We start from the raw sequence: 26,396 nt of genomic DNA, 5'->3' as shown, positions 1-26,396 counted from the left end.
CTGTTACACATACTTACAAACTACATTTTGAACTCTGTATTTTTTTTTTTTAAAGTTCAAATAACTAATTTGGATACATACAAGCACATTCTAAAAATCTGAATCTACGTCCGATGAGGCACTTCAGTCAGACTAACTGCACCTTCTGAAAACAACAACCTTGAAGCCAAAACACTTTTCATTTAGTCCACATTTCTGTATTAACAATGTTTTTGGACTGATGTAATATTCTACTCTTAAAAGTCTTTTTTTCATTAACTGTAAGTGGAAAATTATCTTAAATAAAAAAAATAAAGACTTGAAAACAAGTGTGGAGTTAATGTGAATCTAGTTACTGAAATAAATTAATTTCTTAATATTTTAATTTATTTACTACGACTGCACAGTATATTCAAATTTGCATCTGGAATTAAATGGAAACCTATATCTTTTTCACAAAGTATTGCAACTACCACTGATAAAAGTGAAAGCATACAAAAAGCATCAAACGGCATACAAAGCTGCAACTCAAGTAGTCAGAAATCAAATAGGGTAAAAACCACAGTGTAAGGTAGTAGTCCCTCGTTGACTCTACTTTTTGTGTAAGTACGGTTCTCTGTCGAGATTTACCTTCTTGTTTTGAAAATGAAAAAGTCAGCTAGCAGGAAAAAAAATCCTCAGATGGTTTAGCTTGTTTTATTTGTCACTTTATTCTATAATTCATGGTTTATTGCAGAGTATGAGCATCTAGAAGCATGTTCCTATTAAAAATGCACAACTGGATGAGCTGTGGAAACATGGAAAAATGGGGTCCTGTTATGGATGACAGCACAGTAGGAGGCATGGTAAAGGAGAAAAAAGGGGTGAATAGGTCAAAGAAGGATTCTATCTACATAATTGGTTTGATGATTTTATTCGTCAGGGTGTCTTTTTTTATGGATCATATCCACATACAACATCTTAATTCCAAAGACAATGGCATTTTCATGTGACATATTAAGCCCAAAATCATTCACAACCCTGGCAGTAATATATTTAAAGTGATGTTTTACTTTTGCCACCATGTTTTGACAAAGAGTCTGTGAATAGAGCTCAAGATTAGGGTGATGCAAAGAGGCTCGACCTCACAAAAAAAAAAAAAAAATGCAAAAAGGTTATGAAAAAATCATAAGAAGGGTTTGATTGCTCCAATTACTGCTTTTTTCAAATCCTTTTATTAGTTCACTATTTTTTGAATCTGCCCTGAGTATAAAATATGTACATGATTAATTATTGTCATGCATGTTGATTAAGCTCTATTTGAAAGATACAATAAAAGCAACTTAGATCGCCAGAAAATAAAAAAATATTATTAATATAGATGACATTCTAATTCCGTCTTTACAAAAAATGTACTGTACAGAAATGCAAACCTCCAAAGCGCAGTTAACACAAATAGGTAATAGACTCTAGAAGAAAGAAAATGTTCAAAATTTACATCATAAACTGATCAAACATATAAGGTTTTTCTATCTTAAGTGCAGCCTTTTTTTAAATAAAAGAAGAAAAAAAACAACAAAAAACAGAACTGAGTGTGCATCCAAAATACGGTTGTGCATTTCAAATTGTTGTAAGGCAGAGCACAGCATTAAAAGTCTGGAGTATATAAATATGTTGCAGCACCGTCTTCGTAAAGAATGGCCTAAAGAATTTTCAGTTTTATCTTTTTTTTTTGTCCCAGTGATTCTATTATGAAGCTCAAAAACTGCCTTAAACCCGTTTGATTGACAACATGCAGATGTGACTGTGTCAGGCTTCAGATTAGTGAAGAGCTGACTCAAATGACTGCAATCATTTCATGATTATAAACCCACTTATTGGCACCTGAACTGACAGAGTCAATAAAAGAAATCTAACACTACAACAACGAAGCTGATTGGTATTTACTCACCAGTCATCAACACCAACAAGCTAATTCAGCATCTGTCTTGTGTTTGTTTAGTTTGCTCTTCCCAGGAAATAAAAGCCTGATTTGATATTTCCACTGATCTGCTCCCCAGCTGCCCTGATTTCTTTCTTTGCACTGATTGTTTCCCTGGTTCCTTTCTTCAAATCTGCCAAGGTGCATCCATTCAAACCAAATGTTTTCTTGTTTTCTTTAAACATTTCTCTCTTTTTTACCTTTTACTTAAACCTTTCAGACTTTGTCAATGTAGATATTAGATTCTGATTCAGAAACTTCTAAATTTCCGGGGGCAATTCAACTGTAGCTAGGCCAATATATATATATATATATATATATATATATATATATATATATATATATATATATATATATATATATATATATATATAACCCATTCACTTAAACATTCAGTTTAGCTTCTGTCTGTCCAGTATGTTTACCTGATCTAATGAAACCTGAACCCAGCTACAAACTCAAACATGAAGGAGAATAAGTGTGATGCTCAAAGTGACCAAAAGCTCGATTTCTAGTCTGACAGTGTGGATTTAGTCCTAAGGAATAGGATTTTCTCTAAGAGGACTCTTCTGTCCTTAATTATAGCAGCAAAATAAACCACTGAGTAAATTTCATGTACCAACAGGCCCGAAAACGGAGCGACACAACAAAGAAGCACTGAAGACTTCAGAAGAAAAGTTACTTCATTTATTTACACACAATTACACACAATACACCAAGAGGATGCTGCTGCTATAGCGACAACAAACCATAATAAACCAATAATGTTAGTGATTAGCAGACAATTCCCTTTCACACATCCCTTGTGAAGGCTTTGCAAATGCTCAGCTTTCATTCATAGCTTGCTAGCTTCCAGTAAGACGAAGTCATTATCACCATGATCGGTAGCACTTTATTTGAAGGGGGGTGAATAAGACTGACATGACACTGTCATAAACATGACATACGAATTGTCATGAACATGAATAAGCCTTCATGAATATTCATGACTGTTGTCATAAAGTGTCATTTGGTAAATTATGACACTTTTAATACAAAGTTGACATTATTCAAAATGTCTTTGTTATGACAACTTGGCATTAACCAAGAAATCATTACTGATATAAATTTGTCCTAGAAGTATTACTGATTGCACTTTAAAAATTAGGTAACTTTATGTTATTAAAAGTAAAGTTTAAACAGTAATGATTTCTTGGTTAATGTCAAGTTGTCATAACAAAGATATTTTGAATAATGTCAACTTTGTATTAAAGGTGTCATAATTTACCGAATGACGCTTTATGACAACAGTCATAAATATTCATGAAGGCTTATTCATGTCATGTTTATGACAGTGTCATGACAGACTTTTTCACCCCCCTTCAAATAAAGTGTTCAGAACATATTTTCATTAGATTGCTTTCTTTAGTGTAATTCCAGTTTTAGGACTGTTTAAGATTTGTTTGCGTTTGTCATTTTTATTTTTAGGCACCGTGTTGTTGATGTGGCTTGACCAAAGAACTATAGGCAGACTAATTACATTGCTTTTAATTTTGATAAATTTGCACACACGTTTTCTGATTAACTAAGATTAAAAAAAATATTGTGGTCCAAAATAAAATGTGTTTCATTTTCAGTAACCAAATTTGACATTTATTGCATTAAACATTAAAGTAGAGTTAAGTACTTATACAGCTTAGATACAAGGTTTCAACTCCAACATGACAGAAGTAAGATAAATACATACTTAAATCTCTGTATTTACAGAATAAATTTCAAATTTTAGTCATTATTGCAACTCCAAATAAAAAAATATGTATTACTATTAAATGCTTGCAATATCCTAAAATTGTAATAATGAAGACTAACATTTTATGTAACATAGCTAGCAAAATAAACTTATCTGTATGTATTAACACATGCAACAAAAATCAAATGAAGGCCCATTAGATTTACATCATAAACTGATCAAACATATAGGGTGGCTCCATCTTAATTGTGCAGCAGTGCAGCCTTTAACTAACCAAATAACTAAGTTTACAGAATTAACTAAGCTTGCTTTAACTAACCAAATAACCAGTAGTTTCCAAGTTATTAAGAAATGTATTCAGACAAAAATGTAGCAGACATACACTGTATCTTGCATGATACATTGAACAGTTTAGAAAACAGTAGTCTATTCTTTTCTTTCAGCTTATTAATACAATCTCATGCTTCTGTGTTAAATCAAGAAACATGGCAGATCCCCTTTTTTCTAACCTAACATTACAAGATAAAAGGTTAAATCCTTTTGGCTTTTGAAAACTTTAAAAGAAACTTTTATAACCCAGCTGTATGTTTGGATGGAGCTGATCAACGACCGGAGACGAAGTGAACTGAACCTAAGTGACATGCACACATTCACACGCACACACACACACACACGCACATGCACACACGCACACACACACGCACGCACACACGCACACGCACACACACACACACGCACACACACGCACGCACACGCACACACACACACACCCCCACACGCACACCCACGCACACACACACACGCAAACGCACACACAGGATGTCTAAAGACAGCAGTCAGAAGTTATTCAGCAGTTATAGTTGTGTGGATAAAAAATGATCACTTCAATTAAAAAGGTTAAGCACTCAAAAGGGTATATTATCATATCAACTAAAAACATTCATTTGGATGGATTATAGTAGTTGGCCTCCTCGATTTTGTTTGGGCTGTAGAAGCCTTTGTTGATAACTCACAGAACATGAATACATCAGATCATATCTGTGGATAACGGCTGTTTGCTTTAACCAACCAAATAACCAGTAACAACAAGTAAAAGACAAAGCATATAGTAAAATACTAATGTAATACTATAGTCAGTGTAAATGTATAACTACACAAAGCAAACTAGAATTCTGGCTTAATATAATTGCAAGCTTAAAACTCTAATACAATTAAATACAGGCAGATCAATTACTATGTTGCCAGTATTTCCATTTCACGTTGTTCTAAATGTTGCAGCTGCTCTGTCGTGGCAGTAATTTGCTTTCAGGGCAAACCTGGTGAATGATTGTCGAGGTAAGTGTCTAACCTCTGTAGCCTGGCTCCTAGTAGCTCTCTCTGAACGCAACAGCATGATCCCTCCGGAGAAATCCTTTTCAGGAGAAATTCAATAAGATGTTCAGGGTAATATCTGGTATTCCTCCTGATGAAGCACAGTTTAGGCAGGCAGAACAGTCAAAGCTTTCTGAATTAGACTACGGGCTAGAACAAAACCGAATAAAGCCACAGCCTCTTCCCCACTCAACAACACAATGACTAACTCAGAGAGTGCAGGTTTATTGTATAGTATAGCACCCCCCAAACACATGAACAAATAAAACCGTTAGTAGCACACAAAGGCCACAGATGGATGATGGCGAGATGGATTATCACAGATAATTACGCTTAATGGGTAGCACGAGACATTTTCACATTTATGTGTAAAAAAAAATACTGTAACTCACTATAACATGCAAATATGAAAACATGTTTTTTTTTTTTCCATAAGCATTTTTGGATCTAAACTGACTGAAGGATTTTAAGTTGTGCAATGACATAGAGTCAGCATGTTTTCTTCTGTTGCATAAGGTACGACAATAAAAGTTGTGTTTTTGTTTGTAAGCAGTGTAGTGAGATAGGATAGAGGGAATGCATGCTGTCATCAGAATCAAAGAGCCCAGAGAAAGAAAAAGCTGAATCAGGCCCAGTCATGTGCTTTCAAACTGACAGTAGGACAGAGATGCAGACAGCAGGGGCGGTGTGTGTGGGGGGGCAGAGCTGGTGGATAAAACACAACCAAAGGAATCTGTGTTGAGCTGGATTTTAGCCAAGTAGAACTTAAGTCAAAATAAAGCTGAAAATACAGGAACAAAGACTGTTCTTTGTGTTTGAACCCTGATGGCAAACATCCCTTCAGGCGACGGAGAGGGCAGCCAGCACACTCCAGGCTGAGATGAGAGTTGTGTGGGTAGCTTATTCATGCAGCCTGATGATTATTAGTACTCTATTGTACTCCCTGTCAATGAAACCTGATTTAACAATCATTTATTCATACAGACTTACCCACAACAATTGTTCTGCAGTCGGTTTAATGTATTTTTTTTTCTAATGTGAAATCAATTGTACTCCAACATTACGACTGTAAAACCAGGTGGCTCAACAAGAGGGAAGGTGAAAAAGTATAGTAATGAATGGATGGATAACCAGGATTGAATTCACTCTCGCTGATCATATTTTTCCTAGCAGCATCTTGGATGAGCTGCTGCTGATAGAGATTTGTTTACAGAGACCCCTATACATTTTAATCTAACAGACTGAGGTATACACAGGTTTTCTTTGCTGTAATAGAAAACTCCTAATTCTGAAGATATTTTTAACGTCAGTAGGTTGATTTAGTAGCAGACTTTTCATGTTTAGTTGAACTGAGGTCTATATCCATCCAAAGTTGTTTTTTGTTTTCTTTTTCATGCTCTTTGGTCTTTACCCTCACAGAGTCTAGCTTGAGACCTGATTTCTAATCTTTCATCGACCAACAATGACTTCTGCATTTTCTGAAGTGAACTTGGACCCATCGACTCCCTGATATTTTGGACACACAACGTCTCAGTGACTGTTTTAGATTATGTTCAAATGGTGACACTGAAAATTAACAGTTCTACATTATCAGTAGGGCAAATATTGTAACAGATAAAGATGTAATTAATCTTAGCAAATGTATGTTGTTGAATGAGAGTTGGAAAAAAACCCTAACCCCCAATGGAGTCTTAAGAAAACCCCACATGTGACCTATGTTTGCTCATATTTATAACTGCAAAATGTCACAAAGTTGTCCCAAGTGTTCCCAAAAACTGGGATTGTGAGAACAATTGTGAAGTGGGGGGTTGTAAAATGACATTAATAAACTGCATTTAAAAAATATATACCTAATAGCAATTTTTGGAGGAAAAGCTAAGCAGTCAAAATATGGGCAGAATTAGTTTAATGTATGTGTTGTGTGTGTGTGTGTGTTTTTTTTTTACAGCATTAACTTATTTTGTGCATCTGAAAGTGAAAAGAATCCCAGTACATACGTACATGCTGAACATAGAGAGAACTTACTGCATGTATTTTAAACAGCCTAGAGCTTTAATTTCTACATGGCCTGGTTTCAGACTATACACAACAAAACAGAATCAATTCCTTTTACTGTAATCCGCCGCTTCCCTCTCCATCTCTCTCTCTCTTTTTCACACACACCTCACACAGTTTAAGTGAAATATCAATGACAAGTGAAAATACAAAGACTGCGACAGACTGGCGACCTGTCCAGGATGACCCTGCGTCTCGCCTGGAACGTTAGCTGGAGATGGGCACCAGCACCTCCTGACCCCACTTAGGGACGAGGGTGTAAATAAAATGGATGGATGGATGGAAAATACAAAGATGGATAGGGGGCAGTGCAACTATTTGTCATGAATAAATCTTTGAGATTTTTCAGGAAATTAGGTCACAATCTAATATCTAAAATACCAATTTGTACATTGCTAATTTAAAACTCTTTCAATTTGTAAGACATAATGAAACAACAGAAATGACATGGAGACAATCTCAAACTTTTAACAGCTCATAAATTCTGTATGTACAGAATCAATAATTGACCTGAAGTGGAGATGAAAACTTAAAGCAGGCGGCGTCGCTGAGCAGTAGCTCATGTCAAACATTTTGCAGGGCAGAGAACCGACTGACAGATTTGATGCTTCAGTAACTACACTTCCTATATATTATTTATAAAATGCAAACTTTGATGGGCTAATAAATCGTCTAATTTTGCCACAGCTACTGCATTAGCTCCATTGTCCTGCAGCTAATGGTGAAGCCATATTTCATCAGTAAACATCAACAGCAACGTAAAGAACAAATGTACGTACTAAGCAACTTCAACAGCAAAGAATAGAGGACAATACTTTACTTTTAGAGCCTTATGCACACATTCAAATAAATTTAAATGCAGAAACACATGGATATTTTTAACTGTACCGTGCTGTCACTTGCAAACATAAATGACACACACATAGAACCATTTTGGCCCTGTCTCCTCAAAAATAAAAAACATAAGCAAACCACTGTCACTCACATTAACCAAATCTAGACACCCATCTAAAGATCCCACAACATACCAGACACACACAAACAGATAAAACCTCACATATGTGGGCCAAATGCAGCAAACACCGAATAGCTGAACCAGAGCAGGGGAAAACATTAGCATTCTGTCGGGGTTTTAGATAAGGCTGCACCAGTTCCTCACACATCCAACATGCAGCAGAGCATAACAACAGAACGAAAGCCAAAGAGAGAGGGATTGAGAGAGAGGAAAAGCTTAGGCAGGTAGTGAGGGATGGACCGTGAAGTGTCTGTGAATGGCAAGAGTATGGGAGTGCATGGAAAAGGCAGGGAGAGGTGTGCTTAAACTTCAGCTAATGGTTGCAGTAAATAAAGAAGATGATGAGATCAGTCAGGGTACCTTACTATAGAGCCTGGCCTTCCTGGCTTCTTCACTAGTTTTGTCCTTTTTCTCAGCTTGTCGTCTTCTTCCAAGAGCAGATCCCATCTCACACACACATGGGCACACTCCCCCGGCACACGCAAACTCCAGTGGGTCAGCTACAGTTTTCATGCCACTACATCCTCCATATGGCCATAACCAGACCCCCACCCCTCCGGACAGTCCCTCTTTCCTCCACCTCCTCTTCGTCTCCTCCGCCCCCTCCCCCTCTTTCACCGCCTTTCGTCTTGTCAAAGTAACACGTGGAGACTCACATGACCGCTCACACAGACACTCCTGACTGTCTGTTCATACACAGACGGATAGAGTGTTGGTAAAGGGTGATTGTGCTGGAGAGCAAGCCGAGAGATAAAGAGAGAGAGAGAGAGAGAGATTCAGGGGGAGGGAGGAAAAACACAGTGAAGAGAAGAGCAATCAAATGAGAAAAATGAAAAGTATGAAGAATGAGGAACTAAACTAAGAAAAGGTAAATATACAAAAGTAATCGATTGTGTAAATTCCATTTCAACTTTCACATTAGTTACTGTTGAAATAACTTACTGCAATAAGTTCAGGCTGGATAAATAAACCCTCAGTGAAATCTGGAATCTCAAAATATCATCTACAATGAGCTACATTCTTCATATAGTTTCATTAACAAATGCAAAATAATGCATTCATAACTCATTCATAAACACAGCTATCAACAGAAGCTCAGTGCAGGAGGAATGCCATTACTCTGCTGAGAATTGGTCTGTCTCACACTTGAAACAATCCTACAGATTGTTGCACTAATGCCCTAAGCTTGTGAAAAATAAGATCATTATTATCCAGAGGAAATACATTATAGTTTGATGTTTAATTTTTAAAGACAAACACACAAAAAAAGCATTAACAATAGCAGTTTATACAAGAATGTACTCCATATTTATGGCCACGTTATCAAACTGCGTCACCAACTCTTTTAGAGACAAGTTTGCCCAACTTGCTCAAATCACCAACAATCACCATCCGCTTTATCAAACCCACTCTGCTAGTATCAAACAGTTGCCATGGATACATCGTGTGCACATCCATGGGGGGAACTTCCACTACATCCCCTACTGGGATGATGTTTGGTGACTGGAAGGGACTGTGGTACCATACATTCCCTCTAGGGTTTAATGAACCAGTTTCATTACATTAGATCAACATTTAATAGATGCAAGATCTAGAGAAACTCTTATTAGTTTACAAATATAGAATATACCTAGAAAGTACCATCTAGTTTTATCATAACAAGAATCCAGAGAAATCCCTACTAGTTTATAATGGACTTATGGACTTCTTATTCTTAAACATGGGGAATGAATTTGTTGTTTTATACTTTTTTGTTTTCTTTTTTCTTTTGCTCTTTCCTTTGGTTTAATGTTTTGTTGCATTTGCTTCTAATTCATGTGAAGCACTTTGAACTGCCTTGTTGCTGAAAATGTATAAAATTCTAAATAAAATTATCTTACTTTACCTATTATCTGAATAGCACAACTAAAATTTATCCAAAAAAAGCCAGATGATCTATTTATATTCCAGTCTGTCATGTGAATTGTCCTTCTTTAAGATGTCATGAGAGGCACCCATAGAGGTTTCTACTGCTGTGGCCAATACACTTTAAGGTTGGATGTGTTGTGCATTCAAAGACAGTATTCTGCATACTTTAGTCATTAATAAATATTTTGCATTTCAATTACATCAAGTTAGCCTGTCCATTTACTTCTAACATCTGAGGTACTGTCCTCCACACAGCTGCTCTTCACTGGGTTATGGGTTACCTGCACTTTTTCAGACAACGCTCTGTAAGCTAGAGAGGTGGTTTTGCTAAAAAATCTAAACTGATCAACAATTTCGGATCTACTGTTATCAGAAATTAAACATGTTATCTTAAATTACATGCTTATTCTAATGCTTGGTTTTAACTTCGGCAAATATTTTTTTCTTTTTCTTAAGAATTTCTTAAGAATTTTTTTAAGTGGCCTTCTTTGACGGTCACCAGACAGGAAATTGAAAGAAAGAGAAAGGAGGGAAAGACATGCAACAAAGGTCTCAGGGTCAGGAGTCAAAATCAGGACGGTTATATTGAAAAGTATAACCCCTGTATCTGCTTCTACACCACGCAGCGCCTCTAGCAAGTCATTTTTACCACATCTAGATGCTGAAATGCACAGAGTTGATACTATTTGACACGCTGATTATCAACTGAGTTAAATAGGAATACCTAATAAACCATGTGTTATTACTGTGTATTATTTCACAAAGCGTTTCAGAAAACTGAAAATAAATTGCAGTTTTTTTTTTCAGCACTGTGCTTCGTGGCATTCATGACCACATTATGAAATGGCAATACAATTAGCAATACAATCACTTGTACACATGCACTCTGTTGTCCCTGAAAGCATACTATGGAAATTTTCCATGTAGTTACCATGCATGGTTAACCAGGGCAGTAACACAGTGACGAGGTCTGGTTCAGTCAGGCAAAGATAAAAAAATGAATGGCAAATTCCTATCAACTATGACCTAATTTTAAAGTTTAGCCTGAAGCTAATGAACACCATGGTAGCAAAGTAGGGTAATGCTTCACCTCTGACTTACATGACAGCATGTTGTGGGATGAACAGTGAGGACAGCAGCTGCAATGACTAACACAAGATTTCATTCTTCACTGTTTATTAATTTACTGCACAAAAATAAAACATGCTTAAAACAAACTAAAAGAGGGAAACAGCAGGCCTACATTGTAAAACCAATGTTTGTTAAATATTAGCAAAGCCTGGAGCAAGAAATGCGGATCTTGAACATGCATGATTGATGACAACTGCAACAACGTTCTCTGTCTTTTTCAGTATTTGATTTGCAGGGAATCTCATGTTTGACAAAGTCTGCAGAATCAATGCTGGTCTAAATCCTTATCCTACTTTCACACAGTCTGCTAAGATGAAATACTATTATCTTCACAGGTATTTGTTGACTCTGACTCTCCAAAGAAAGAATGTTCTCCCAGATAACTTCTTACATAATTGCCCCCAAACACCATTCACTCATTTATGCTTTTAGTCTGCAGGGTAGCATCAGATGCAGAGATATCTTGAATGTTTTACTTGTTTTACTGCAACTGACCTGAGAGAAACATTGATAACAAGGAATGCTATCTAAATATATGATTTACTTATTCCGTGAAATCTCTAGTGGCAGTAACTGATCTATTTTGTGTACGTCACTTCAGTACCACTCACTCATTCACCACTCACTCATTCACTCAAAGTAGAACTGGAGAAGCCAGAAGCAGGTCTCACTAGAGTGATATAAGAGTAATATTTGAGAGCATGACTCATCCCTTACTCGTTGCTCTTCTGTCTGTGTCTCATTCAACATTTCTCACCGTTTCCCACTGAATCCTTTATCTGAAGTGCACAGCAGATTCACTGGTCAAGAATTTACAATGAGGAAATCACTTATCTGAACAGTCATTTTTTAATAATTTATAATTACCCAAAATATGTTTCAATCAGACCAAGTTCTTAGCTAGTCAGTTGTTGCAAAGTTCATGATTTGTTTTAGAAATTCACCATATATTTCAAAATGTTACTTTTTTTTAGTACATTCAGTTACTGTTATGTGCACACAGGGGTTACCAGTTTCTATTTCAGCAACTAGACGTGGTAAAAAGGAATTGCTAGATGCACTGCGTAGTGTAGAAGTAACATTCAGCTAAATGTTATAAACTGATGACAAAACTAAAACGCTTCACAAATTGTTCACTTCTACAAAAAAGTAAATTATATTGAAACATGGCAGACCTTTGTAGCCAAATGAAATATTCAAATCTGGGACAAAAAAAAAGCATTTTAAGAAGTGGTCATTAGTGCAAGGATTTAGAGAATTGTTTGTTATGTCGATGTGTTGAGCGGCAGGGCTTATAGTATATGCAGTCACTGTGAACACAGAGATTACTAGTCTGTATTTGGCTGACTGTCTGGCAATGGATGTGGACAGTGCTGAAGCACCATGAGTGAGAATCCAGTTCAAATTAGTGGCCACTGTTCAAAGTTACTGCTGAAGCTGTTAATAAAGTTGAAATACGAGTTTGCACTTAAAAACACAATCCCTGTCTCCTGACGTCTGTGTTTGCCACAGCATGTTTATGCGACTGACTTTGACTGAATTGTGCAGAAATAAAAGGCGGCTGAGTGAAACAACAGTGCTGCAGGGGACAAGAATCCAAAATTGGAAAATAAAATAAATAATAGGACTCCACAGTTTTGATAATAAATGAGAAACTGTTCACACAAGCATTGGTTCACGTGGAAAGAAATTAAATAGTTTAAGTCTACTTTTTTGTATTATGAATAAAACTCACTTTAGAAATAATGTGTCATCAATGGAACATAGATGACAAATTATCTATGTCATCTGTGACATAGATAATTTGTCATATCTATGTCATAGATGACAGAATTTGTCATCTATAACAAATATATAATTTGTTATAGATGACAAATGATCTATTTGTCATCTATAACAAAGATGACAAATCTTTGTTATAGATGACTAAGATTTGTCATAACAAAGATTAGGTTCATGAGTGCCAAACATGAACCTCATCAAACTGAAAATGAAACAGATTTTCAAACGGATTTGTTTATATATCTTGTTTATCTAAATATCATAATCCTGAATATTACACCCTGCGCCTGGCAAGTAACTGATGCAAGAATTCACTCGTCCTTACTGGCTCAACACACAGGAAGTGACAAATGTCAGCAAAAGGCCAAAGGTCACCTGGGGTGCAACCCATGCAATGGCAACAACGACAACTAATTATTTTTCAATGTTGTGTTGCATCGCAAACACGCGTGCGCACATCTACGTTTACGACCTTGATATTTCACGTGCACAAATTTATCAGGAGGAGCGCAAATGATTGGCACCTCATTGCACAAGTTCCTATTGAACGGAGAGAGAGTGACATCACCTTCCATGTGTCGAGCCCTTTACTGGAGACCTGAGTGGGAGGAGTCAGTCGATGCACAGAAATGAAGATTTTTATCATACAGTTCCCTTAGTAGAAAGATAAACGTGATGACATCCAAACTTTTACATAATTTGGGTGAAAATGTAGTGGGGATTTAGCAGCCACATTGTGAAAAAAATGGAAAAAATGCTTTCTTACTTGTTTTACAGACTACTCATCAAAGGAAGTGTTGTACTAAATGAAAGAGTAAAATTAATTTCAAAAGGTTTTACATGGGTACAGTACAACCTAAAGCACAGACAGACAATTTGGTTATTCTCTTATTCCGCTATTACATGGACGATATAAAACAATTTATCTTGTCCCAAAAAATAGCAAAGTGGCAGCAAAGACAATAGAGACGTATCATTTCAAGAAATCAAGAGAGAAAGAAAAAAGATCTAAACTATAATATTATACAGAAATTACAAATCAGCAAGGTTTTTTTTCCCATTTGCACATGCATATGTGTGCATGCACCAGTACCAGTACGCATGTTGAGAGGAAAGTGGAAAAGTTATGCTGTTATTATTCCATGCAAGATGGGGGATATTTCTGATGAAAAATAGTTGGGAACTGCAAGCATATCAAAACGTTCAGCTTGTTGTCATAAACAATAACAAGCCTTATTCTGGGACAAAATGTCAGAAATATGTAAAGTCAAAGTGAATCAAGACAGAAAAGTAATATCCAAACTAGAACACAATGCAGAAATAAATTGCTTATTGTTTCCTTCAGAATAAAATGCAGCATGGTTAATATCTTATTAAAACCCAGCTGACAAAGTTCTTGTGACAGATAAAAAACAAAACAAAACAGCAACTTGATAAATTCACAATGCTAATTCCTCTGGCCATCTGATGAGGTTCAATGCATTTGCAGTAAATTTTATCTCTGTTCCACTTATCACACCCACTTACAACATGAATATGCATTCAGGCCCAAATTGGGTTCAAATTCTCCTCTAATTACACAGCTTTGCATATCTACAATGCTTTTTCACAATATTATACTGTATGTTTGTAGTTTTTACAAGTGGTCATACAGCACAACATCTGAAAAAGATCCAGAGAGAGAGTGAGAGAACAAACATACAAACTCCAAAGAGAAAAGGGTAAGAGTACGACTGAAAACCTCAAATCACAGAAAATGCCTTTATTTCACTTAGTGGAGGTCTTATTTTGAGCATGCTGGTTCACAGTCATGGTTTAGTGGGACACTGAAGGCAACTAAGCCATCATTAGTGTTATTAATTCCATCTGTGCATTTCCCACTGTGACAAATTAAAAAGTCTGCTGTGAGAAAGGTCTATGCTCTGACTCTGCCAGACTGTCTAAAACTCATAACAGAATTAAAGAGCTGCTCTACGTTCTGCTCTATGTTTTCCTTTCTGACCACCTTTCTTTGTCGAAATCAGTATCTGGCAAAATTACCCCTTCGAATCTGTTAACCAAAGCCTGCAGATTTGCAATGTGGAGACAGAGATTACTGTAGCCGTCTGGCCCATCTGCGCTCTGCTCATATCTGAACTAACACACACCAAAAAAACGTCACGCCACTCACTGCAGGTAGGTTTCAAAAGATTGGAACATCATGAAAAAGTTAAAAAAAATGTTTTACTAATTTTAAAAAGAAAAATTAATATGCTATATTAATATGCAGAAGAAATTGGATTTTTGGGAGTCATGCAGACAACAGACTGGAGCAGTCTCAGCAGACTGAGCACAGTTACAGTGATGGGAGGACAACCAGTTGTTATAAAAAGATATTTAAATTATATACTCTTAAAATGAATTGGGAAGATGAGGAAAGCCTGAACTAACAATGCAGATGAACAGAAAGCTGCTCTCAAAGCAACCTGGCCTTCCATTATACCTCAGGAGTGTCACAAGCTGAAGTACTCCAAATCTGTGTGCCATAATTATCAAAATTACAAAAAAAATTGGTTGAAATATGTCATGAATCTATGCGAGTTTCCCTTTTGGATGAAAAAAAAGATATTTCTAGATTCCACAGTTTTTCACCAACTTAGTTCCTGAAGTGGTGACCAAAGAACAAATCTCTGTTTTTCACATTTTTAATACAAAAATCAGTGTTGTCCCATTTATATGTGATATCTAATTGCAGGGAACTTTGTGGAAGAGCACATATTGTCCTTATATAAGCCTCTTAATGGTTCACACAGCCTCAAGGGGTTAGTTCAATTACACATGAATGAACTATCAAATACAGAGAAGGACTTTTACTATGTAGCTGTTGATGAGCAACACATTAATGTTAGTAAATAAAACTTAACAAGATCCCTCAGGACACAAATATCTAAATGAAATTACAGACAAGCAGCAAGGAAATACTTTGATTCATCTTAAAGAGCAAAGTAAGTGTGGCTAAACAAATTGGAGTGTACTTGTTTATGAGGTTTTAAATGTCATCAGTAATATTTTATATCTTACACCTTGACTTAAGTGGCAATCATATTTCAGCAAATTTTCTAAAATCAGCAGAGGACTTGTTACTCATATATCTGTCCTTGCAGATATATCAGGCGTGTATCTTACATACAGCAAAATGCCTTGTTATCTGAAAATCAGCATTAACCCTCCCATGGTCTTAGCAGGGTCAAGTAGTGGGGTAAAGAGGGAGCGGGATGGGGTTGTCTCATCAGACTGACAGTTTCCGAAACCACACAAAAACCAACCTTGTAAAAGCGCAGTGTGACCCCGCCGAACCGTGCACAGAGTAAAACACATTTATACATTAATACATGTTTTACCCTGCCTCTTAAGAGCATCAAAATCTTGCTTATTGTAGAAAAATTGCATAAAACTGACAGGACAAGGAAAAATTGGAGAAAAATGTAATACCAAGCATGAGAGGTCAATGAAGACCTGGGTAATGCAATGTATTATTACAAGCCCTCCTTACAACCTAACTGCTGTAGACAAACCAGACATCATATCCACACTTTTAACACACACATTTTGTAATTATATAATATAAAAAGCATATAATTTTTTTAAAATATTGCGTCTTAACAAAACAGAGATTTGTTCTTTGGTCATCACTTCAGGAACTAAGTTGGTGAAAAAAATAAAATATCTTGAACAGAATAGTTGAAAAAACATCCATTGTCTGCAGCCTTTCGTCTTACCTTAGTGTGAAGCTTGGACAACTGCTTTTCATCTATGTAGGTCTGTGTGTAGACACGTCTTTTATAGCGGAACTGAAACAAAAGAGCAAAACACATTTGACAGTTTAGGTTTAATGTTTTTGTTTGTCTAGATTACTGAAATCATTCAGAATTAATTACGGAACCCTTAACTTGTTTTGTAGACAAAATAATGATTGTAATTGTTTCATAGCTGGCACTTAAAAGAGAGAGGGTAACGATGAAGAAGGAGGAAGTTCTGTCAGAGACATTTTTACTCTTTTAATGTGCTGGGGGACAACAAATATCTCACTGTAAACACCTGTCAGCCCTTTCCAACATTTCTGTTTATTTTTTATTTTTTCCAAAGTCTATAACTCATGAAAACTTTAGTACAAAGTTTAATTGCAAAACAATAACAAACAAATTTCAAACTTCACCAACATAGTAAATCCAGAAACGAACAGAGGATTTTTAGTTGCTAATCCAAACCTGTCAATCATCTCTGCACAGTCCCGGCCCGAGGGTCCAACTGCAGGTCAATCAATGGCACACACAGTGTTCCAGCAGAGCAGCGGCGGACATATAAATACACACCCTGCTAGATCCACACCTATTCAGCTTCACTGCAAGCTTTTTAAAGTTCAACTACAAACCACTCAACAAACATAAAACAAGAAAGGAACATTTATACAAGTCCTGTGTGTCACTAATGCTCTGCTACCACAGAGCATTTCAGCAGCAACAAAAAGACAAGCTTCACTTCTTCCTGGCATTTCCAATTGTCCACATAAACTAGTTAAAATAAGGAGTGCAATTATATCGAGTCATAATATTTAAACCGGATACAGCTAAATGACATGAGATTTTTCCAAATGAAATGCTGGAGTAATGTTAAAAGTCATTAGTATTCTTGTTTTTCTCCTTGATAACGCTCTGCTCCTGATGACCTGGGGGTAATTCTGAAAATAAACATGACTTCTCGTAAAACCACCTGACAACTTTAGCCCCGACTCTGTGCATGATATTCTCTCAGATCACAAACTGTGATAGACAAGCACTACAATTATCTCAGAGATGACAGCTGCTCTAAACACCACACTGCCATTGAGGACAGCATTATTGTTATGAAGTTTGACTGACACGCCATGACAGCAGCAAACAAACAAACATGGGGACGGATCCTTTGTGAACCGGTGCGGGACAAAAAAAGCAACAACAAAAAAACATTTGCTTGCAACAATACATGCTAGTACTGATTATTTACAAGATGGGCTTTTTTTTTTAGAACAGATATTAATTATCAGCCCACTTGATAACATGTCATGTTTTTCCAGTGTATAAAACTTAGTCCAGAAGAAATAATTTCAGTGTTTACCACCTTTATTATGATGTATACATTTGACAATTCAGCTGTAAAACAAATATTAGAAGGAATTATCAAAAAAATAATAATACTGTAACAATTTGGTTCCATAAATATGCAGTTTGAGCATCCAGTCTTCTTGTCTTCATACAGCTGATACTAGTTTATATACAGACCAAACTTCTCTTGCATCAGGTCATGTAGAATTGCAAAAAAAAATAAAAATACTTCTAATGCCACAATGATGAGAGAGAATTTGCCAAATATTTTTTTAGGAATGTCTTTAAATTCAGAAGTTTATACACTGAACGATAACTATCTTTTCAAACAATGACACATCTTCAGTTGTCTGCTAGAAAGCCAAAAATAAAAATGGACCCTACTTATTTAACATAAAGCATATAAAAAATAGCTTCAACCAGAAGAAAATGTCAGTGTTGGAATAGCTTTGCCACAGTACAGAACTAAATTTTGACAGAAAATGTGAGAGTTTACCTGAAGAAGGCTGATATATGTAGAAAACCTTTGTAGGACATAGTATATAAATAAATATTGCAAAGCCAAGACTTAGGATGCTAACAAACTCCAGACAAAGAAGACTGGAGGCTGAAACTGAAGGTTTACTTTAAGAGTGTGCAAACTTATGCTACCAGGTTGTTGTGTCTTCTTCAGTTTTTCTCTCAAACAAATCTGCTTATTTTTCCATTTCTTTGTATAGAATATAGGACACATTGAAGAGATTAAAGCTTAGATTTGTTTTAACCTCATACAAGTTTGGCATTTAAACATTGGCTTATATACTTAAAATACACTGTATGTGTTATGGATAAGAGACATAAAAAAAGACATGATTTAGAAATAGTGAGGTTGAATAATTGGGGCTGAATCGTTAATCAAGGTTTCAAAGGCCTTGCAGTCAATTGGATGCATTTTGAAGAAAATCTAAAAACAGTATTTTCCGCACTATAAGGTGCACCTAAAAACCTTCAATTTCCTCAAAAGACGAAAGTGCGCCTTATAATGCTGTGCGCCATATATAGACCAATATTGAGCCACAACAGGTCTAGCAACTACGGTAAGCAGCCGCCGACTTCATTTTCGCCCGTAGAAGAAGAAGTGCGCGGTGCATGCTGGGATAGTTGTCAGAATGCTGGTTTGTTAAAAAAGTTTGACTGACCTATCTACCTACTGACCTGATAATCAGGTCATCTGCAGGTCATTTAGCACCACGTTCTCCACGAACATGCTGTGCACAAACGGAGAAGGGTGACCATCGTCCGGCCACGCCCCGGCCCAGTTGCGGAAGGCTCTCCTCGCTGACCCGAGTCGGACTGTTTTGTTGACTTTCTTTATGTCAACAAAGTGGCTTCAGATATTCATCCGGGGTGCTTCGACTAGGGTTACCAAGGGACCAGCCCCTATACATTTAAAGCCGGGGGGGTCGAGGGAAAAGAGACGGAGACTGCGGCGGCAGCGGGTCAGTTGGTCTGTGTTATCCAGAAAGCAGTTGGGCACAATATCGTAACACCAACACCGTGAGTGAAACAATGACTGGGGCAGCTTACTATATAAAGTACTCGGGGACCACTTCTTTATCATTACACATCCAAATTTGTAGAGTATGGAACAAATCGTGTGGCAACCCAAACTGTAGCATCTATTCTATGCGCCTTATAACGCGGTTATGGTGAATGTGAATATATGAAAAACGTTTTAAAATAGGCCATTCATTGAAGGTGCGCCTTATAATCCGGTGCGCCTTATAGTGCGGAAAATACGGTAACTGCTTTTAAGCTACAGATTGAGTGGAAACAAGACAAAAAAGCATTTTTTTAAATTTAAGTTAAACATTAAAAAACATAACTAGAGATGGGTGGGTTCAAAACTAACTGAGATTTTTAAGAATTGACAATCCTGATTGGGAGCATCAGCATGATACAGTGATGTTTACCCCCTACATTTCCTTTCCTTAGCTCTCTCCTGCTTACGGCCCACAGTGTTTCATGCATACACATGATCAGCACCTACCTCTAGGTATGGTACAGGAGCAATGGATGGGAAAGGGTATTCCCTAAGCTGTCTCTCCTCATCCAGAAACTTGCCAGCCTTGCCATTGTAAGCCGGCTGGAATAGGCCATAGTTGAGCACATCCTTCAGGCTCTGGTTGAGGGTACAGAGGATTCGTTGCTTGGACAGCCAGATTGGTGCATCCACGTTGAATTTCAAACATTTCTGCAGAGACAAAAGAAAAAGAAAACAAAAAAAAAAGATTAATCATCCGTTCTTTTTACTATTACCTGGCTTTTGTCGAAGATATTTCAGAGTTCCCATTTACTGATTTCCATTAGGTGATAAAAGTGTTTATACTTAAAACTGCATGAAATAAATTTAATTTGAGGCACGTATTGAACTTGCTATGAATCAACCTGCTTGAATCATAACTAGACCTTTAGTAATAAGTAATTCACACTGGTGCAACTAGACCATCCAAAACAGATTACAAAAGGTCATTTTCAATGCCAGTTGTGACTATTATACTGAACTAAACAAAACTAAAACAAAAAGGTTTTCACAGACGCTCTTGCCCTTAGAGAAATTAAGCTGCAGTATGTATAAGTGCCTACACATAAAAAAAATCATTAATATAAAGAATTTTAAGGAAATTAATTATGCTTGCTGAAATAATAAAAGTATATCATACTCTTATTATATTGCAGTGTCAGTAAGAGACAGATAATCTGAAAAAAAAATCAAGTTCTTGTGCCTCCTCTCAGTGGTCCTACTGCCATCTACAGAAATGCACGGCTCCACGTCAGAAACAACCAATCAGAGCCAGGAGGAAGGACTTTGCAATGTCAATCAGGCTTGTGTATGCACTGCTTAAGATTGCCAGTTTGCTGCAACTAATGGCGGAAAAACAATTGACTGATCCAGAAAATTGTTTATCTGTCGCAATCGGTGGCCGTGCTTACTAGTCTGCCCACTCACAGCAGGCTCCACGGTGGCGGAGGAGATGTGGAGCAGCAGAGCAGCACATACACAACTTCTGATTGGTTGTTTCTAACCGAGTGATGCATTTCTGCAGATTCCAGGGAGCACAGGAACAGGGAAGGCAGGGGAACCCGTTTTTTTTTTGTTTTGTTTTTTTCGAATATTATCTGTCTCATTTAGTGACAGTTTTAACAAATATCTGCAAAACATCTTTTTAGAGTGTCATGGATACGTCCATTGCAGGAGATGTGTTTTAGTAACAAATGAAACACTGCAAAGATGTTGATGACTGTGGGAAAGATGTGAACAAAGCAACCACTTAACAACTGGAGTCAGATAAAACAATTATGTGATGCACAAAATGTAATAAAATTTTTAAATGCTCTATATCTAAAGCCTTGCCAATGTATTTATGCACTGATCATAAAAATATCTCCTATTAAAATTGAGTTTTACTTTGTTTTTAGACGCTCGTCTATAAAAGGAGGCGTTGTGTTAGGAACAACATTTTCCAACTCGAACCACATCGTGGAGCTGACACTACAGACGGTGCAGAGAGAGAGGAAACATAACCCACGAGTTATAAATCTACCAGTGTCGCCTGTGTCATCATCACAACTCTGGCCTATTCACCACAGACACAATAACTGTAAGCACATCTCTTCACTACATTACAACAGAACGACCCCATGCTGACGTCAACACAGCTGTGAATCCATTTAAAAACACTCAGCATGTTAAAACGAGATCACTACTAAAGGCAATATTCAAGCTATACTGATATTTATAAATGACATACCCTGCTTAATTTGCTCAAATCCAACAAAATCACCTCAAATCACCCATTTTAAGTTATCTGTTGAATTCAATCACCTTTCACTATTGACATCGCTTGAAAGTTAATTGTGTCTCTTTACTCTTCAGTTCCTGGAAGTATGCTATGTCATCTTATCCCAGCTAAGAGCTACAAGATGACATTAACAACTGACATATGCTGAAAACTTTTACACCAATAAATCAAATCGCCATGTCTTGTTCCCTGCCAGTGCCACCTTACCAATTTGTTGACGTTGTAGGAAGTAAATAATGCATTTCTACAGATTTTATTTTTAGGGCACACACCTGTTTATTTATTTATTGATATGTTACATGAAGCTAAACTAAAATTGTGGCACACTTCACAGTTGTTGGCAAATTATCCACCTTTCCTACAACTATGTGTCAGAATTAATGTCTGCCACAGTAATTCAGGAATAATATTAACGCCAGATATTTCTGAAACGGATAAAAACACATATTTAATATTTTTATGGTGCCAATTTATCTTGATTAAATATAGCAAACATAGCAATATGTAATTTCATCCAACTCATTATTCCAATTAACCCATGTTATTTTAAAGTGCAATTAGCCTTCTTTTAGAATAACACTGATGTAGGATTACCTAGATAAGTAAGATATGTGTATATTTTCATTATTCATGTTTGATGTTTAAAAAACTTCTCAAACGTGAAGCAAATGTTTGAAATTCAGAGCTGCTGTGCATAAAGTACCATTAGCATAACATTTTAAACAGACCTTTCAGATGGATTTCTTTTAATCACATGCAGAAACAGAAAACTTAAAAACTAAATTTATCAAACCTCTCAGCTGGTCAGAAGCTGTTAGATTTTCCTTTTGTATTTTAGTTTTCAAAGAGGCTAAGTCCAACAGAAATTGGAGGTGTCAGGGTCATACCATTCCAAAACTAATTAGATTAAATTACAGTTAAAAAGATGAGAAAAAAAAAATCAACATTGTGTACAAACCAGCTTACGGATGTCTGAATTGTGACTTCCAACCTTACATCATTAGTACCCAATGGACCAGTATCAATCTAGCAACAATAAACTTCAGTGAAACTGCAAAGAATATGAGCCATTTCACCCAATGAGACTTTTGAACCCCAGCTTCTCTGGATGTGTTACAGCAGAAGAAAACTCTCTACATTGACCACTATTTGTCATAGCATATTAAAAGTCTTTAATATTTATTGGACATTTAAAAAATGTGGACGTATAGTATTTAATATCTGTTTAGCAGCAGGTGATGATTCAGGTTTTGAAGAAACAAAACTGCTTCTGTTACCTCTTATAGATAGCTAAATATTCATAAGGATTTGAAAAGATGTTTTTGAAGACATTTGTTTTGTATGTAGTGTTAGAGAATTACATAAAGATGTACCTTCCTTAAAACTAGTGGTCTGTCAAATATTATTTTTTTATCTGCATGCTTGTAACCTGACTTGGAGTCTTTACATTTTGTTTCCTTTTTATGCTCTCATTCCTCTGACAGAATGCCAAACACTATGAAACACTGCACACGGGACAATTTTCTGGATGGACAGCAGAGGCTGCTGCCTGGTGAGAGAGAAACTAAACACTCAGAACCAAAGGTATGCATGGATCAAACACTGATGTAATAGTTCAAAAGGTGGGACTCGATTCACATTTTTAATAGCACTAATCGCAGGGTCTATAATTAGTCAAAGCGTGTTGACTAATTATAGACAAATAAAATCCAATATATTTGAAAATCATATGTCAATAAAATAAACATCAATTTTCCAGTGTAGCAAAGGTGAACCCCCATTAGGCCATCACTCCAGAAACACACAACAAAGGTTCTTTTGTATGATTAAAATAAAGCGATTAATTGCATTAAATGTTCAACACTTTAAAATATATGTAATTAAGTAAACAAATATAATGTGTTAAAGTCAAACCCCACACACAATGTGTGTCACAACACATAATTCTTCAGCTTTATTAGAAACATAGACCGCCCCTATCAAAAGGATCAAAGTGGTATTCATGTGAAAGTCAGGAAGGATTCTGTAGCAGGAAACTAAATTAGTGATCTTTTTTGTAGGAGGCATAGCCAGTGCTGATCGTAGACCAGGTGATCCATTACCTGCATCCACGTTGTTTTCATTAAGAGCTATGATTTTTGACTATGTCCATGTCTGAGGACATTCATCAGGGCTGAAACAATGGAGTATGAAAGAGGCAACAAGGCAAGTCTTTTCTCTGAGGAGAAACTGTATTCAATTGCATTTCATGACTAAACTCCATAGTCAAATAGTTTCTGGTTAACAAATTGACTATATTTCTAGGACAAAGTCTAATTATTTTATTATATTTAAAAAGAATTGGCTATAAACACAAAAGTGTTAATATTCATGTGCTTTGAGCCCAGCACAGTGCTCTGCCCTGACACATTGCAAATCCCCGAGCTGTGTTACTCTCTCTGGTAACTAAACTAAAGCATCTTGAAGAAATTCAATTACAGTCTCAGAAAATTGTCAGCCAGGAAAAATGCTGTTTCCTTCTGCACCTACAGTGACTGTCGAAGGCAAACACTCATATTAAAAAGCCACGGCTTTGCGACTTAGACATTAAAAATAGCTTTGAAACTTGGTTAAAAAATTCTGACATTCTAAACAACTCGACTGAAAAACAAATCTTTTCAGTGAAAAACAAAAGAAACAAAAAGCCAAAATGAACTGGTTGCATCATGTACACAGCATTAAACCAATATTAAACCCATCTTCTATACCCCAGTGAGGGGTATAAACGCAATGAGGGGTAAAGAAGATGGATGTAGGAGCTTTAGCAAACTATTAACTTTTGCCTGTTTAATAGAAGCATTTGGTACAAAATTAAATATAAGAAAATGCCTGTTCAAATGAAGATGTTGTCATTAAAGGTCTCTGAGAATCTAGATAATCTAGTAGGTTGAGTAACTAAGTGGATCAAAAATAACTAACAACATTTTAAAGTTTTATTTATCTCAATATGTCCAAATTATACAAAGTTCCATACCTTTTTATTTATAATCGCCTTTCAACACTCTGAGGATCGCTTTACTTCAACAGCATAAAAACACATCATTACCAAATATTGAAAACGTCCTGCATGGACAACAACATGCGAAATACAAATAAATATTTGTGCAGTGATATATATAGGATAGCTAAGTCTGGTACACAAGTGACTTTTGACGGATTTGAAAGAGTGTCTGATGATGTGGTTTGACAATCTAATCCAGACTCAAAGAGCAGAGCATCTGAAGGACCTGAGCCCCATGGTGGACAGATGGCTTTAAGATGTAGAGAAGAAAGATTTTTTTTTTAAAAGTGTACAAAGGGCGAAGGAGGTGCGCTGTTAGAAGGGCTTTGAAAGTTAACACGAGGATTTTGAACTCGGTGTGAAAATGGATAGGGAGCGAATGAAGTTACTTGAGGACAGGGTGCAGCGACTGCCAAAGCAGAATATATCAAAATTTCTGTTGGAAGCTGCAATGATTTCTAAAGCCCTGTACAAGTGAACTTTAAAAAAGAGGCATATACTATGGTTTTGCTTTAGTTTCTAAGAAACACCTAAAACAAGGCTGTGACCTGAAACTACCCCAGTGGTCTTAATGAGTGCCGTGAATGAATTTTGCCCCTTCAGCAGATATGAAGTGGAACTGCAATGCAGAGCTACTTGATATAATACTTGGCATGAAAGTTAAAAAAAATAATGCGGTGGAAAGTAGACAATTATTTCTCAAAGCAATGAGTAATAAAAAGATATAAACCAACTCAGCTACAGAGTTTGCAGTAATTGATATGGCAAACATTTTTAGAGAAAGTCAGGAATCAATCCAAAAAAACCAAGCATCTTATAAAGTCTGTGGAGTTGGAAGACAAGCTCTTGGATCAGTGGCACAAAGATGATAAATGTACATTTGTATCACTTTTATATAATCAATTAAATGAAATGACAATGGAGTTCTTATTTTACTGAATTAAGAGCTCCTCAAAGTAACAAATAAAACTGCTGACTTAATTTTTTTAGGATTATTTTCTGAAGGGGAAAGGTTTTTTTTCTTCTTCTATAAAGAAACCTTAATTAATAGTTTCCTGCATTTCCAAATGCTTTTTAGAATACCTGAGATACATTTTGGAAGGAATAGAAAACTTTGGTAAAAGCTTATTTTGACATAAGGTTTAGATGGGACTAGAGTCAAGCAGGAGAGAACAGGCTGAACAGGGAGCACAAAATGTGCTAATTTGATAACGAGGGCATAAATCGTTCATAAAAGTATTTTCATTCACCATTACGTAGTACTCTCTGTTGCCAGTAAAAATACATTGTAACGAGGCAAGGTATTTGTATTTGCTTAGAGTTTTTGCAATATAAAAACTCCCATTTCTATATCTTGAAACTCCTAAATTATTAGACGTGTACTTCTAAAACATTTGTTTGGTTTATGCTACAATATGTCTTTAATCTTGTGTCCAATCTCCAAATACTAAGACATGGCTAGCA

General features: G+C 36.3%; 1 protein-coding gene across 8 annotated transcripts in view; it reads right to left on the bottom strand.

Annotated features, from left to right (window-relative positions):
- shank3a (SH3 and multiple ankyrin repeat domains 3a) overlaps window positions 1-26,396 on the bottom strand; it is a 195,761-nt gene that overhangs the window by 93,731 nt on the left and 75,634 nt on the right. For 7 of the 8 annotated variants that reach the window (XR_014087898.1, XM_081608116.1, XM_081608115.1 and 4 more), the window contains 2 exons: window positions 20,080-20,283; window positions 16,689-16,760 (listed from right to left, as the gene is read on the bottom strand). Coding sequence is in view for 7 of the 8 variants with exons in the window: in XM_081608116.1 (XP_081464242.1) it covers window positions 16,689-16,760; window positions 20,080-20,283 (276 nt within the window). In the remaining variant the exon portion in view is untranslated. Of the gene's footprint in view, window positions 1-8,469; window positions 8,765-16,688; window positions 16,761-20,079; window positions 20,284-26,396 lie in introns of those variants that run through there. The other variant, XM_081608118.1, reaches the window with a different exon arrangement.

This window comes from Poecilia reticulata, chromosome 6 (genome assembly GCF_904066995.2).
Source record: "Poecilia reticulata chromosome 6, P_reticulata-male-v2, whole genome shotgun sequence".
NCBI lineage: Eukaryota > Metazoa > Chordata > Actinopteri > Cyprinodontiformes > Poeciliidae > Poecilia > Poecilia reticulata.
This window is presented reverse-complemented; position numbering and strand designations above follow the sequence as displayed.